The sequence below is a fragment of the Lepus europaeus genome, chromosome 6 (genome assembly GCF_033115175.1).
Source record: "Lepus europaeus isolate LE1 chromosome 6, mLepTim1.pri, whole genome shotgun sequence".
NCBI classification, from domain to species: domain Eukaryota; kingdom Metazoa; phylum Chordata; class Mammalia; order Lagomorpha; family Leporidae; genus Lepus; species Lepus europaeus.
In genome coordinates this window covers 98425026-98439625 of record NC_084832.1, presented here as the reverse complement: position 1 = coordinate 98439625, position 14600 = coordinate 98425026, and the positions used below count along the sequence as shown (strand labels likewise).

The window sequence follows — 14600 nt, the reverse complement described above, 5'->3', positions numbered from 1 at the left end:
TCGCGGGCCGCCTCGCTGCCCTGTGCTCTCTAGGCGTGCGCAGCATAGGCCGGGCACTGGGCAGGGGCCCAGCTCCAGCGCCGCCAAGCTGACCCCTCGCTGACCTCGCTGACCTCGGGGGGGGGGGGGACCTCTGGCTGTGGGCAGGGTCCGAGGCCGCTGTTTCGGAGGACCCGGCTAGGCCCGGGCGGCGGCGGGGGTTGGGGGGCGAGAGCCGCTGTGGGGAGGGGGCCCAGGGCAGCCCCTCCCTTTGTTCCTCTGAGGACTGCGGGTTGAGGGGACAGGTAAGGGGAGAAGAGGCGGCCGGGAGACGGGGGCGGCCTGGCGGGGGGCGGGGAGGCGGCGTGGCCGGCGCTGGGAGGGAAGGGGTTAAGGCGGTGGGGGGGCAGCCTATGGCAGGAGGACACACCTGTGCGCTGGGCGGCGGGCGGGCGGGGCCCAGGTGAGGAGCTGCGCGCCCGGCAGCGGGCGGAGAAGGAAGGAGGAAGAGCGGAGGCCAGGCGGGCTCGAGGCCGCGGAACCGGGGCCTTGACGCCCCCTCCTCTCCTCCACATTGCCTCTGTGAGGGTCAGGTGGGCCTGGTGACAGGTAAAGGCCCCTGGGCGTGAGGTCCTGGGGCTGAGCGAGCGAAATCGGACGGCGGTGTGCTGGGGGCAGGGACAGGCAGTGGGTGTTGGGGAAGGGTCTCGGCGGCGGCGGCGGCGGCGGTGAGCAGGGGGCCAGGGGCTCCTGAAGCCCTGCTGGGGCCTCCCGCTGGGCAGCGACTCAGGTGGGGCTGGTGGCGGCGGGCAGCGGGGCTCACCCGGAAGTGTCCCCAGGGACGCGGGTAGTGGGGGGATGGGAGACGGGGATCTGCAGCCGGGCCGCAGGGCCTGGGGCTGCCCGACCTGGAGGTGGCCAGGGTGGGTGGGGGCCCTCGTCTTACCCAGCAGTGTTTGGGTGCTGGTTGGGAGTCTCTAATACTGCCGGGTAATGATGGAGGCCCCTGTCCCCATGTCAGCGGCATCCAACGGCCTCGGGTGCCTGGCCAGGCCCCAGAAAGCCTCACCCCCACACCCGGAAGCTCCTTGCCTGGAGCCAAGGGTGCCGAAGAAGAGGGTGGCTCCGGTTGGCTGGCTGCCCACTGAAAGGACACAGTGGCCTGGTGGCCTGCCCCCCTCCTTACCCCCACCTGGTGAGATTTGTCATCTCATGGATTCCGAACTACAGCTGGCCTTGAGTGTGGGGTTGGTCGCTGTACCCTCAAGACATCTGCCCTGGCCTACAACCCGGGTTCCCACAACTGTCCGGCTCTGGGCCCATCTTCCAGCACAGTGTTGGATGGTCTACTTGTGAAGCTCCTAACACTGTCTGGTAAAGATGGCCCCCGGGTCGGCTTCCTCGGCAGCGACCTTCGGGGAGCCCTGGAGACCGGGAGGCCTTCTGACCTTTACCCCTCTGGGTGGGTGGGGGGGTGAGTCACTGGGAAAAGGGGAACAATGGGAAGGAGACAAAATGGCTGCCTCTGGAGCCAGAGCAAGGTTTGGAACCGTACTCGTACTTGTTGGTTCCCCAGGCACCTCCACTGCCTGCCTGCCTTGGGGACGTTGAGAGAAATAAAGTGTGAACAGGAACGTGAGACAGCTCTGCTCCCTTGGTCGTTGTCTGTTGATCTCTTCTGGGGCCCCCAGTGTCTGCCTCATCTCCCTTCTGGCTTCTCTTGTACTTGAGGCTCCAGGAGGGCTGTCCCGGGGAAGGTGTGAGGCAGCACGGGTTCTGCTGAGGGGCCCCCAAGTTGTGGGAGGTGACATGGCCACCGGCGGAGTCCTGCTAATGCAAACGGCTCCTCGGAGCTGGTGAAGCTGAAAGCTCAGCAGCCCGGTCCACTGGGCTCTCGAGGTCCCACAGCTACTTGGAACCCTGTTACCAAGGACGCTGTGCCCATTGGGGTTATCAGATTTTCAGTGCGGCTCAGCAAAGCCACAGCTGCACCAGTCTTAAAAGACGTTGGTAAATAGGGTGATGTGGCAGAAACAGAGGGCGGGGTGACGAGTGCAGCTGGGCCTCTGCATTTGAGAGCCCCCAGCTTGGGTCCTGCTTTGGAGCCCAAAATGCTGGCCTTGGGAGGGGGAGAGCACAGGCCTGACCCTGGCCAGGTTTTTTTGCGCCCTCTGCTGGTGGATACAAGGAAAGACCCCAGAGTAAGTATGTGACCTTGTGCACGCCTCCCGCGTAACCCAGACACATGAGGCCCTGACTTAGCTTAAGTAATAAAAATTTATTGAGAATTCCTGGGGTGGTGGTTATTTCCTCCTAGTCTTGAAGAGAGAGAACACCACTGTAGGAAATCACTGAGAAATCACACTGTCCCAATATCCCTGGCCAACACAGGGAGGAAGAGTCATTTTCCCCAAGGGTCGGTCTTCACGCTTCCTTAATCCAAGACAGCGTTGGGGTGACGGGTGCAGAGGGGATCATCACATGATATGGGGGGCAGACGTGGGCTGTGCTGGGACCCTGCAGGGATGACGGATCCACTTCCTCTCCAGGGGCAGTTCTCGGTTACCGGGCTCACTTCTTACCCTTGATGAGGCTGTCGCTGTGGGAAACAGGAGATGGATGACATCATCAGGGAGCATGAATGATGCACAGCGCCACAGACCACTCCCCCTTCAGCTACCCTCCTCCCCTGATTTGAGCGTTTGTCTGCGAGGAGGTTGGGAGAGGCGGGTACCCGGAAAAGGTGGCCTGCACGACCCTGAAGAAACAAGGGTGCAACCACAACTTACCTTCCCCTGTGGATACCAGACCACCAGCCAAAGGAGCAGGAAACAGGAAGAGAGAAAGGCAGGTGTGATTGACAGCTTTGGGCCCCACCCAGCTCCAAACCCTCCTTTGCTCCCAAAAGAAAAAAACAAGCAGGGGCCAGAAGGCAGAAATCTCTGGCTCATGACGGACTCTTGGCCACTGCTAATTCTCACATCCTGCCATGCCCTAGGGCAGCAGTTCTGGAGAACCAAATATCTTCTACCACAACAGCCCCCCCCCCCCCCAATCCTTACAGTAAACTGCTTTCTATGTGATTCTGTATGATCTTTAAAATCAATCCTATGGGATGCAAGACAATAGGAACAGTTGGCCTCTCCCTTTCTGACTTTGGTTCAGAGAAGCAGTGTCCAGGCCACACGAGCAGCTGTAACAGGCCAGAGGCCAGGTGACGGACTCCCCATGTGGCAGTGTCTCTCACCGGGTGAAGCTCTCATCCTGTAGGTTCAGCACGAGGTTGTCCGCTGTGAGATAGATGCGGTTCTGTGACGTGGCGATCTGCAGGGCGGCAGACAAGACAGGGTTCACTCCTACCCTTGGACAGGATCCATGCGGGTTAGGACCCCGGGACACAGACACGCGCAAGGTGGGGTGTCTGTGCTCGTTCACTGTGGTGTGTTAGTACCATCAGGAGCATGAACAATAGGCTGGGGGCAGGGGGCTGTGGGGGACACACAAGGAAGCTAGCCTGAGCAGAAACCTGGGCAAGAACGAGCAAGCTGGCAGTGCCCTTGCTCCTTCCCCTCCAGGGCAGCCCTTGCAGAGGCTGGCCTCTCCCACTCACCGTCTTGGAGATGTTCTGAGCGGCCCGGATCTTGCGAAGTTTGATGTAGCCAGGATTCTTGCTCAATGCTTCTCCAAGGTGAGCACAGCAGGGTTAAGGGCTCACACAGGACCAGGTTTCAATCCCTCGCCCTGTCCTCACCAATTCCTCTGGGCCGTCAGGTCCAAGGTTGCGCTCAGGTGGCTCCTGCTCTGCCCTGCACCTGTGGGCCTCCCTGCAGGCTGCTGTCAGCGCCTGGGCACAGCAGCAGCAATGAGGCAAGGCCACTGTGCTATTGATCTGACCTTACAGTGGGGAACCATGCCTCAGGCCCCCCACTAAGATCTCAGATCCCATCTGTAGCCCCCCACCCCAGCCCCCGGAGCCCAGGGGCAGAGAGCCGGAGTCGCATTCGCCTTAGTCTCATCAGCCGGCCCACAGGGGAGAGGAGCTGAGCTCTCTGGCAGAAGGATATCATCTTGGCGGCCTCAGCCTCGCCCTCGGCCTGCACAATCTTCTGGCGCTGTTCCTGTTTTGCTTTTTCCACCAAGAACTGGGCCCGCTGGGCCTCTTGCTGGGCTACAGAGGGGGAGAGGCGGAGGGAACAGTCAACAGATGTGAAGGTCAGGGGCCTGATCCAGAGTCTGTTCTTCCACATTCTCAGGTGCCCGCGCCCTCCTCCCCTTGCAACTCACCCACTTGTTTGGCTTCCACAGCAGCTGTGTACTCTCGGCTGAAGCTCAGCTCCGTGATGGCCACATCATCCAGGATGAGGCTGAAGTCCTTGGCCCGCTCTGTCAGCTCCCGCCGGATCAACAGGGAGACCTGGGGGCAGGGGTGAGGAGGGGAGGGCAGGGCCGGTTTGTGGGAATTGGAGAACTGAAAGGAAGGTTGTGTTGCTGTGACCACCTGAACACAGATCACATAAGTGTGGCCATCAGCTCACCCAGCCTCTCTTGGTTCCTCAACAGAACATCTTCGCATTTGACAGAGGGGTGGGGGGGAGGCACAGTCTCAGAGGTGGGACAGCCACTCCAGGCTAGCAGGTCCTCCACTGTCTCCTCTACTTAGCTTCCTGTTGGGCCGACCCGTGACACAAGCCCCTGTGCCGAAAGAGGCACAGGAGAAGCCTAGGTTTTCCCTTCGTTCTCTCCCCAAGTGCCCTCGAGCTCTGGTGCTGGGTTTTCTCATATCTCGTGTGGCCATCAGTTCAGCTTTTAGTGGAAGTGGAACTGGGGCTATGGCCCTTTTCTAAGAAGCTGCCTTTTCAGGACACTTAGTTCTCCGGGTCTAGGAGGGAAATGACACCGCGCAGACGGTGAGGGGGCAGACCTGGGCTCGCTGTGTGATCAGCTGCGAGGCATTGAATTTGGCCACCACGCTCTTGAGCACCTCGTTGACGATGGATGGCAACACTCGCTCCTCGTAGTCCAGCCCGAGGCGCTGGTACATGCTGGGTAGCTCCTGGGCATTGGGTCGAGACAGCACTCGCAGGGAGATGTTCACCATCTGCAGGTCTGAGAGTGAGGTCAGCAGTGGATGGCCAAGGATGAGCGTCCTTCCCTGAGCCCTTTCTCTTCCTAGGCCCAGAACAATGACACGCAGCCTGCCGCTCCCCTTGGGGAAGGGGGGCAATCAGGCCAACAGGGAACATGGACACAGCACGTGTGCCCACACACGAGGGCATCTGGGGAGCCAAAGGCAGGGCCGACTCCTCTTCTGCCATTGTATTCATGCACCCTCTAATGCAGGCCCTGTCATCCGGCTCTTTCACTAGACAGTGAAATCCTTTACTGCCAGGACCTAGGGTTTATCCAATGAAGAATGGACCTGTGCTAAAGTCATTACAGGGCACATTACAGGCCGTAGGTATGCTACTCGCCTAAATGTGTACACATCTGTGTGTGTGTAGGTGGGGATGAAGAAGGCGGCCAAGCAATCTCAAAGGAAAGGCTTCTAGGAGGAGGAGCAGGTGCAGGAGTGGGGAGAAATTTCTCCAGGACACAGGGTACTCGTGGATGAGCTACTGAGTCAAGCAAGAGAAAAAAGGCTTTCAAATAAAGCTTTGATCTTGGGAGTAAGACAAAGGCCTGGCAGCGCTCTCCTGAGTTCGTGGAGGGAGGCGCCAAGAATAAAAATATGCAAACACTGTATCTGGACCGTGTTGGCCTGGGAGGAAGGTGGTTCTGTTAGAGCTGTTTCTGCAGATGTGGAACCCAAGGTCATAGGGACCTCCCCAAGGGTCTCTAGTTCGGCTCCCTTATTCAATTTTAGGGGGTCCAATCTGCCACGTGACTCTCAAGCACCCAGACCTACCTTTGGAGCCTGTGGGGGAGGAGATTTTCCGAGGCCTGGCCCGAATGTCATAGATAATGGGGTACTGGAACCAGGGGATCCTGGCGGGAAGAGACAGGGACAGGTGTTAGGAGACTGCGGCTTCCCAGCCCTGCCCTGCTTCCTCTCGCCACGCGGTCTTTGGCCTGCCCCTCCCCGCAGTGACCACAGACAAGGGGCGAACAACAGGTCATGTGTCGATCCAACTTCGGGCAGCACGCGGCTGAGGCGGGGAAAGCGCAGCGCCGACTCCCATTCCAAGTCCGACCACAGCTAGCAGTGGGTTGGCGACTGGGAGCGTCGGGGTCCGTGTGCTCCACCCACCGTTACCTGAAGTGCAGGCCCTCGGCCAGGATGGTGTCCTGCTGCACGCCACCGATCCGGTTAAAGAAGATGGCTCTGTGCCCGCCTTCCACTGTGGGGAGAGGAGTGAGGGTCAGGCCAGTGCGCTGCTCGGAGAACGTGCTGGGCTGAGGGCGGGGGGCGTGAGGGGCTCGCGGAACGCGGGAGCTGGCGACGCCGGCCGGGGGTCTGGGGTCCGGCTAGCGGTGGAGGTAGCTCACCGGTGAACACCGACTCGCGGACGCCGTAGGCCACGGCGCCGGCCCCCAGCAGCAGTTTCAGCGCCGTGCCCATGCCCCGAGGCCCGGCGGGCAGCCGTCCTGCTAAGTCCTTCAAGTTTTGGGCCATGTCTGGTCCGGAGGCCGGCGGCACCGGAGGTCAGAGCTGGGGTGGCGGCCCGCCTCGACCCCACTCGTTCAGAGATCACACCCACACACGAGGGTTCGAGGCCGTGCTGCTCCCGGGAGAAAGGGCACCGGAAGTGCGCTCCTCTCTAAACCCTCCCCCTGCGCCCAAGGAGGACCCAAACTTCGCGCACAGACGCGCGCACCCGGAAGTCCCGCCCCCTTCTGGAACGCTGCCCTCCCTGGGAGGCGTCGCTAGCGCGAGACGGCAAACCGTCGCCATTTTCCAGCGCCCACTTTCAAAATGGCAGGCGGAAGGAAGTTTGCCATTTGGACGAACGCGGGGTCCTCAGTTAAGGACGCCGGCGCAATTTCCGGCCCGGTGGCAAGATGGCTGCCCCCAGCGGTGAATTCCAGCCTCGTGAGCGGCGCACTGCGGAGCGGGAAGAGGACTGGGATGCTGCGGCGCCCAAGCGGCCCCGGCTCGGGGCAGGAAGCAAGAGCGGAGGCCGCAGGCTCATTGTGGTGCTGGAAGGGGCCAGTCTGGAGACAGTCAAGGTAGTTTGGGAGAGGAAGTGGGGAAGTAGGCGTTTTATGTGGGCTTTGGGATGACGCCGAGGGGCTGGCTCGAAGTGGACGGAGAACGCGTGCTTTTGGATGAAGGGGGCCTAGGTGCTGTGTCTTTGGTTTGACATCCCGGGTGGACTACTCATTTTCTTTTCCCTTTTTCGAATCCTGTTCCAGCCCGCGTCTCCTTGCCTCTAGTTGCTGTACCAGGCTCCTGTGTTGCAAAATCTTTTAAGGGGAGAAGCGTTTCGTTCATGCGTCCGCCCACCTCTTATTCCTAAGGGCTCTGTGTTGCAGTGCGTTAAGGTGTCCACTGTCACCGCCTCTCAGTAGTACGAGCCAGGTGACGTTTAGTACTTGTATGTGTTCACCTTTGCTTCTCATCCGTCTCTCCCCTCGGTGTAGTAAAACCGTCAGCTTCCTGTTATGAAATGCCATCATTCCCTCTGGTTTTCTTACTCTTTTAGAACTAAAGTTGTTCAAGGAGTAGGCCAGAAGAAATAGCATTGCTTGAGAAGTCTTACCTGAATTTTAATCTTGGTTCTGTCACTGATGTTAAGTGTGTGATTTTGAGAAGATAAATTCGTCCTCCGTTTGTAAAATGAGGATAATACCTTAACGTAGAACTGTTCTGAGTCCTTTAAGGTGAGATGCTTTTGCATCTGTTCTCTTAAGCACGGTGGCACTTTATTAAGCTTGCAGTCTAGAAACCCTGCTTTTATTTTCTTCTGTACTTGATATTTGTAACCTCATTATAGGTTCTCATCGTCATCTTCAGTAATTGTCTTTCTTTCCAGCTTATTACCTCTGCATATTAATTTTGGCATTTGTCATGTTAGGTATTGCATCTAGCGAATTTGCCAACGTACAAAGCATGTCAGTCTCAGCGGAGCAGACTGGTTGAGAATGTAGACTTGCCCTGGGCTGCCTGGTTTAGATCTCTTCCGCCTCCTAGTTGTGTGACGTTAAGCAGACCACTTAACCACTTAGTTTGCGTAGTTCATGAAGATAATAACTGTTATCTACCTTATTGGGTTGTTGGAAGGATTGAAGGAGTTAGTGTGTATAAAGTGTGTAGAATAATGTCTGGCATTTGGTACTGTTTATTCCTGATTATTTATTAAGAAGTTGGAATGGTTATGGTCAATTTAAAGTTCCCAGTGGAAGAATTCTGGCCAAACTGTCGTCAGTAGAAGTGTTAGAAGAGTTCATAACTGGTTAACATCTTCGTTAGACTGCCTTTATTTTCTGCCTGCCTTGTATCGGTGGATCTCGCCTCTGCCAGCCTCATCTGGGTCTGCTCTCTGGGTTTGTTCCTGTGCTCCAGCCTCACTGGTCTGTCAGTTCTTTGGTTATTGAATATGTTCTTCTCTAACTGAAAGCTCTCATTACTCAGCTCTTTGCCTCACTAATTCCTCCTACTTATCTGTTCATTCATTTAACAATTATTGAATTCCTACTATGCTGTTCATTCATTTGTTAGATTAAATGTTACTTTCTCAGGAATAAATCCCTGTTATAAATTAGGTCCTTGTATAAAGGATTTTATATTTTTTTTCATAATGTTAAACACAATTTGAATTAAATATTTATGTGATTTGTGCTGAGGACAGGAAATAAGGCTTTTAAAAATTTATTTATTTATTTGACAGGCAGAGTTAGAGAAGGAAACACAGAGAGAGGTTTTTTATCTGTTGGTTCACTCAGAGAGAGAGAGACACACACACACACACACACACAGAGGTCTTCTATCTGCTGGTTTACTCCCCAACAGCCAGGGATGGACCAGGCTGGAGCCAGGAGCTAGGAGCTTCTTCCGGGTCTTTGACATGAGTGCAGGGGCCCAAGCATATGGGCCATCCTCTGCTACTTTCCCTGGCACATTAGCTGCGAGCTGGATCAGAAGTGGAGCAGCTGGGATTGAACTGCTGCCCACATGGGATGCTGGTGCTGCAGGCATCAGCTTAACCTGCCATGCCACGGGGCCTGCCCCAGGAAGTAAGGTTTTAAAATTATTTTCTATGTCTTCAATAGCCATGACACGTGGTATTATCTTCTGATTATTGTAGTTAGTGGTTTTCAAACTTAATAACCACAACCCACAATAAAAAAGTTACATTGTGGCTAGATATACACATTGAACTAATAAAACCAAATGTTTCGTAAATCATTACTATGTGTGTAGTGCTCTTAGCTTCTGTTTTGTTTCACTGAAAGAACAAAAACCTGGTTATGGCCTACTAATGGGCTGAAACAGGACTAGTCTATTCAAGAGATTCCTTTTCTTCTAAGAATTCCCCCTGGATTTAGTTTTTGGTTCTTTGTTCTTCCTTTGTACTTATTTGTGATGTTTTTATTTCAGCTTGTCAATTTTTTTTTTAAAGGTTTATTTATTTATTTGAAAGTCAGAGTTACACAGAGAGAAGGAGAGGCAGAGAGAGAGAGAGAGGTCTTCCATCCACTGGTTCACTCCCTAGTTTGCTGCGATGGCCAGAGCTGTGCTGATCCGAAGCCAGGAGTCAGGAGCTTCTTCCGGGTCTCCCACCCGTGCTCAGGGGCCCAAGGAGTTGGGCCATCTTCCTGCTTTCCTAGGCCATAGCAGAGAGCTGGATTGGAAGTGGAGCAGGCCTGCACCCATATGGGATGCTGGCACTGCAGGCGGTGGCTTTACCTGTTACACCATAGTGCCGGCCCCTCTCACACTGATCTTAAACTGGCAGTAGCTATTCCTCTCTATTTTACTTCTTGGAAAAGTATTCCTGATTAAGCTGCTCCCTGTATCATAAGAATTTGCACACATTTTGCTGTTCAGATTTGTAGCTCTTCACTTAGTACATACTTCACTTCAGTACAAACTGAAGATAGCTGCTACGTGTATATTGCCCAGTACATACAAAGGTATTTCAGAAAGTTCATAGAAAAATAGAATTGGGATGTTTTGATGCAACATTTTTTTGAAATCTGTGTTTTTTCATCATCTGCATTTTTTCCCAGGAGCTCCTAGAGGGTCTTTTGTATGTAGTGCTCCTGTGATGAACAGACACTCCCAGCCTTGCTTAGCAACCTAACTCTTGCCTGGTTCCAGGATCTTGCACTGGCCTTACTGGGTTTTAAAACTGAATCTGAGGGCTGGTTCTGTGGTGTAGCGGATAAGGCCGCTGCCTGCATTGCTGGCATCCCATATGGGCGCCCTGCTGCTCCACTTCCAAACCAGTTCTCTGCTATGGCCTGGGAAAGCAGTAGAAGATGGCTCAAATACTTGGGCCTCTGCACCTGGATGGGAGACCTGGAAGAAGCTCCTGACTCCTGGCTTCAGATCAGTACAGCTGTGGCCATTGCAGCCATTTGGGGAGTGAGCCAGTGGATTGAAGACATACTCTATCTCTCTGTACCCCCCTGCCCCCGTGCTGCCTTTCAAATAAATAAATCTTAAACAAAGCAAAACAAAACAAAACAAAACTGAATCCAGTATAGATCATGTGAAACTACAGGTTGTACCCTTTTAAGATGAGTTTATCTGGGGGCTGAGTGTTAGGGTGTGGTGTGTTAAGCCACTTTTTGTGACGCTGGCATCTCATATCAGAGTGCTGGTTCCACTTCAGATCCAGCTTCCTGCTGATGCATTCTGGGAGGTAGCAGGTGATGGCTTGAGTGCTTGTTCCCCTGCCACTCACATGGGAGAGCTGGATGGTTCTGGGCTCATAGCTTCAGTCTGGCCCAGCTCTGGCTGTTGTGGGCATTTGGGGAGTGAACCAGCAGGTGGAAGCTCTCTGTGTCTCTGTCAAGAATATATGAGAAAATAAACAAAAATCAGTCACTTGGGATAAATGCAGCTACGCAAGGGCTTGCTGGCCTCATTGGGTTTCTGATTTAGTAGCTGTGGCTGTGCTTCAGAATTTGCCTGGAAGTGTCCTGATTATGGTGAAGCTACTGGTCCTAGGACCAGACTTTGAGAACCGCTAGGCCAGGTCATTGAGGCTTATGGTGTGCCTATTCTTCAGGTAGGGAAGACATACGAGCTACTCAACTGTGACAAGCACAAGTCCCTGTTGTTGAAGAATGGACGAGATCCCGGGGAAGTAAGACCAGACATAGCCCACCAGGTAACTCCAGGACGGCTTGCAGCCCCTTGGGTCTGTGGTGGCAGGGCAGCTGAATGCTGCTTCTCCGCAGCCTTACCCTGCCTGGGTCCTGCCTTCCGCAGAGCTTGCTGATGCTGATGGACAGTCCCCTGAACCGAGCAGGCCTGCTGCAAGTTTATGTCCACACGCAGAAGAATGTGCTGATCGAAGTGAACCCGCAGACGCGAATCCCCAGAACCTTTGACCGCTTCTGTGGACTCATGGGTGAGACGCTTTCAGCATGGAGTTCCCAGTAGTGAAGACGGGAGTAGGAGGGAAAGGGAGAATTAGATGTGGAATGTTTAAGTGAGAGGGGAATGTGACTGACAGCAGGATGACACTTCCCCGTTGTTTTCACATGTGCGTGGAAATTCCTGTTCTCGGAGCAGGTTCCTGCTGTGGGACTCCATCACTGTAATGTTAGTCATGTACTCGACAGCCCTGGTGCATAACATGTGAGGACTGCGGTCTGCATGTAAAGGGTTCACAGAGCTGTGGGTGTTTGTGATAAGATTACTGGGTAAGAGTGCTGTTTCCAGCCAACTCTGAACTTTTGGTTTCTTTTCCTAGTTCAGCTTTTACACAAACTCAGTGTTCGAGCAGCTGATGGCCCCCAGAAACTCTTGAAGGTAAGGTATTAGAACCTGCTGACCGGGCAGGTGTTGTGGTGCAGTGGGTTAAGCCACTACCTGCGATGGTGGCAGGTAGAGTCCTGTATTGGAACGCTGGTTGGAGTCCCAACTGCTCTTTCTGATCCAGCTCCCTGTGAATGTGCCTGGGAATGCACAAGGATGGCCCAAGTGCTTGGTTCCCTGCACCCATGTGGGAGACCCAGATGGAGTTCCTGGCTCTGGCATTGTGCAGCCTTGGCCGTTGTGGCTGTTTGAGGAGTGAACCAGCAGATGGAAGGTCTTTCTCTGTCTCAGTCATTCTTTCAAGTAAATAATTTTTAAATTTATTGATTTATTTGAAAGGTAGAGTTAGAGAAAGAGAGGTCGAGAGAGGTCTTCCATCTGCTGGTTCACTCTCCAGATGGCCGCAATGGCCAGAGCTGCACCAATCTGAAGCCAGGAGTCAGGAGCTTCTTCAGGGTCTCCCATGTGGGTACAGGGGCCCAAGGACTTGGGCCCTCTTCTACTGTTTCCCAGGCCATAGCAGAGAGCTGGATCGGAAGTGGAGCAGCCAGGACTCAAACTGGTGCCCATATGAGATGCTGGCACTGCAGGTGGTGGCTTTACTTGCTATGCCATAGCGCTGGCCCCTTCAACTAAATAATCTTAAAAAAGAAGAAAATAGCCAACATTTGGGACCCCTACATCCCATATCAGAGTGCCTGGGATCAACTCTTGCATTTGCCTCTGTTTCTGGTGACCCAGCTCACACTAGTGTGCCTGGGAGGCAGCAGATGATAACTCAAGGACTGAGTTCCCGCCACCCACATGGGAGGCCTGGATGGAGCTCCTGATTCCTGGCTTCAGACTGGCCCAGCCCCAGCTGTTGCAGGCACTTGGGAAGTGAACCAGTGGATGGAAGATCTATCTATTCCTCTTTCTCTGTCACTCTGCCTTCAGATAAATAAAAATGCGTAAGCATACATTTGGAGAAAAAAAAAAAAAGAGCCTGCTGGTTGCAGCAGTGTTCTGGGAATGTTTCTGAATTTTTTTTTAAAAAAGGTAATTAAGAATCCGGTGTCAGATCACTTCCCAGTTGGATGCATGAAGATTGGTACTTCTTTCTCCGTCCCAGTCGTCAGCGACGTGCGGGAGCTGGTGCCCAGCAGCGACCCTATTGTTTTTGTGGTTGGGGCCTTTGCCCATGGCAAGGTAAGGTCTGGGCTCAGCCCTTAGATCTTCATAGAGCGATGCTTAGTACTGAATCCCAAGAGCATCAGCACTTCAACCACCCTTGTTCCAACATGTTGGAAAATAGAGGATAGCGCCAGAGCTAAAGGTGGGGGTGGCTGCACATCCTGCCCCAGGGCCGTCCTCTGAGGTGTTTGTAGTAGTCAAAGTTAGGACTTGGTTCTTGATGGACATTTGATAGGAAGCTGCACTGCTGGCACAGGAGCTCAGCGATTCTGCCTGCCCTTAGTAGGGCTGAACTTGTTCCTTTACCAGAGCTGGGTGACGAGACTCTTGTCCCCTCAGGTCAGCGTGGAGTACACAGAGAAGATGGTGTCCCTCAGCAACTACCCCCTTTCTGCGGCTCTCACCTGTGCAAAACTCACCACGGCCTTCGAAGAAGTCTGGGGCGTCATCTGACATAGGACAGTGGTTCTGAACCAAGACTGCTGACACCGCGTCTCTTGGCCCTGCCCTGGACTGACTGCTGGGAGCTGACCTTCCTGCACCAAGGTCATGGAGTTTGGGGAAGCCATGGCTGTACATTTGCTCTTTGTTTAGCCCATAAATACTGTTCTTGCAAACTTGTTTTTTTCCAGGGGGTCCTAAACTTAGCGGTGTCTAATGGTGGAAGCTGTTGGCTCCCCTCAGGCTTGGGGGGACAGGAAGGTAGAGCTTGTGGCTGCATTCCAGGCTTGAAGGCAGGCTTTCGCTCACTGTGAGCTGAAGGACAGAACCTGATTATTCCCGCCACGTGAGTGTGGAGGCAGACCATATCTGAAAGAAAGCAGTCCGGAACGCCGGCGGTGAAAAACTGAACAGAAGTGATTTTATCTGGTACAGTTCCAAGGTAGAAAAAGTGGAGCAGGCAGGGCCTTGTGCCCCTCCCCTCCCCCCCATAGGGGGGGTGGCGGTCGCGGCACTTATACAATCATAGTAAATTGGCAAGGGAAACAACAGATTCCTGGCTGGAGGGGAAGAGATAAGGCAACGTGCATGGGGGAGCGAGAGGGGGGACATGGGCCCCTCTGCTCCTCCCACAAGAGTTTCCCCTTTGGCCCCAGATGAAGACTTGGCTGGCAGCAGAGGCACAGCTGGGAGGACTGCGTCTTCCAGCTCCCTGGCTTTTCTGTTGTCTGTGCTGGGGGGCGCGGGAGTGCTGTGGAGAGGGAGACAAGTAGTTTCTGCACCAGTCCTGCTCTAGGCCACCTGCAAGACAAGAAGTTTGATTGGAAGGCTGCTCAGAGTTGGTGCTCCCTGCTCTGGACGTCAGAGCACTCAGCGCCCCACACTGGGTGTCCCTAGCAGCAGGCTACCTGGAACGTCACCCTGGATTGCCACTAGGATTACCAGGCAAATAGGTTATTCCATTTTCTTCAGCTTCTCTTTCCTTGGCACCATTACTGTGTTAACATAAGACAGTATGAAAAGCAGGCTCAGGAAAAAGACGTGGCCGAGAAAGTAGACGGATTTGTACACCTGT

General features: G+C 54.2%; 3 protein-coding genes and 1 non-coding gene across 6 annotated transcripts in view; 1 reads left to right on the top strand and 3 right to left on the bottom strand.

Annotated features, from left to right (window-relative positions):
* Positions 1–2237: 2237 nt before the first annotated feature.
* On the bottom strand, positions 2238–6750 carry PHB2 (prohibitin 2). Its single transcript, XM_062194685.1, has 9 exons — positions 6466–6750; positions 6233–6317; positions 5885–5964; positions 4901–5085; positions 4264–4393; positions 4044–4147; positions 3590–3667; positions 3227–3303; positions 2238–2578 (listed from the first exon to the last, which is right to left on the bottom strand). The coding sequence occupies exons 1-9, from the start codon at positions 6590–6592 to the stop codon at positions 2551–2553; spliced, it is 894 nt and encodes a 297-aa protein (XP_062050669.1). The 5' UTR covers positions 6593–6750; the 3' UTR covers positions 2238–2550.
* Positions 3745–4002, bottom strand: LOC133762675 (small nucleolar RNA U89). Its single transcript, XR_009866341.1, has one exon. It is a non-coding gene; the product is annotated as a small nucleolar RNA U89 (small nucleolar RNA).
* Positions 6751–6893: 143 nt separating the features above from the next.
* EMG1 (EMG1 N1-specific pseudouridine methyltransferase) lies at positions 6894–13840 on the top strand. Of its 2 annotated transcripts, XM_062194686.1 has the most exons (6): positions 6899–7146; positions 11157–11258; positions 11360–11501; positions 11847–11905; positions 12950–13099; positions 13424–13840. In XM_062194686.1, the coding sequence occupies exons 1-6, from the start codon at positions 6979–6981 to the stop codon at positions 13535–13537; spliced, it is 735 nt and encodes a 244-aa protein (XP_062050670.1). In that variant the 5' UTR covers positions 6899–6978; the 3' UTR covers positions 13538–13840. The 2 variants fall into 2 exon arrangements, with proteins under 2 accessions (XP_062050671.1, XP_062050670.1); XM_062194687.1 differs by lacking the exon at positions 12950–13099 and having other exon boundaries at positions 6894–7146.
* Positions 13841–13924: 84 nt separating this feature from the next.
* LPCAT3 (lysophosphatidylcholine acyltransferase 3) overlaps positions 13925–14600 on the bottom strand; it is a 42494-nt gene continuing 41818 nt past the window's right edge. Inside the window, exons 12-13 of one of the 2 annotated variants that reach the window (XM_062194684.1) lie at positions 14434–14596; positions 13925–14326 (exon numbers count right to left, since the gene is read on the bottom strand). In XM_062194684.1, the coding sequence (XP_062050668.1) occupies positions 14480–14596 (117 nt within the window). In that variant the 3' untranslated portion in view covers positions 13925–14326; positions 14434–14479. The remainder of the gene's footprint in view (positions 14327–14433; positions 14597–14600) is intronic. The other variant, XM_062194683.1, reaches the window with a different exon arrangement.

Bases quoted from the DNA above. Each gene is read 5' to 3' on its own strand.
- PHB2 (XM_062194685.1), bottom strand. From the start codon at position 6,592: ATGGCCCAAAACTTGAAGGACTTAGCAGGACGGCTGCCCGCCGGGCCT. The intron at 6,318-6,465 runs GTGAGCTACCTC...CTCTCCCCACAG, and splicing joins CCGCGAGTCGGTGTTCACCG to TGGAAGGCGGGCACAGAGCC. The intron at 3,304-3,589 runs GTGAGTGGGAGA...GCCGCCCTGCAG, and splicing joins CTCAGAACATCTCCAAGACG to ATCGCCACGTCACAGAACCG.
- EMG1 (XM_062194686.1), top strand. From the start codon at position 6,979: ATGGCTGCCCCCAGCGGTGAATTCCAGCCTCGTGAGCGGCGCACTGCG. The intron at 11,259-11,359 runs GTAACTCCAGGA...TGCCTTCCGCAG, and splicing joins GACCAGACATAGCCCACCAG to AGCTTGCTGATGCTGATGGA. The intron at 11,502-11,846 runs GTGAGACGCTTT...TTCTTTTCCTAG, and splicing joins CCGCTTCTGTGGACTCATGG to TTCAGCTTTTACACAAACTC.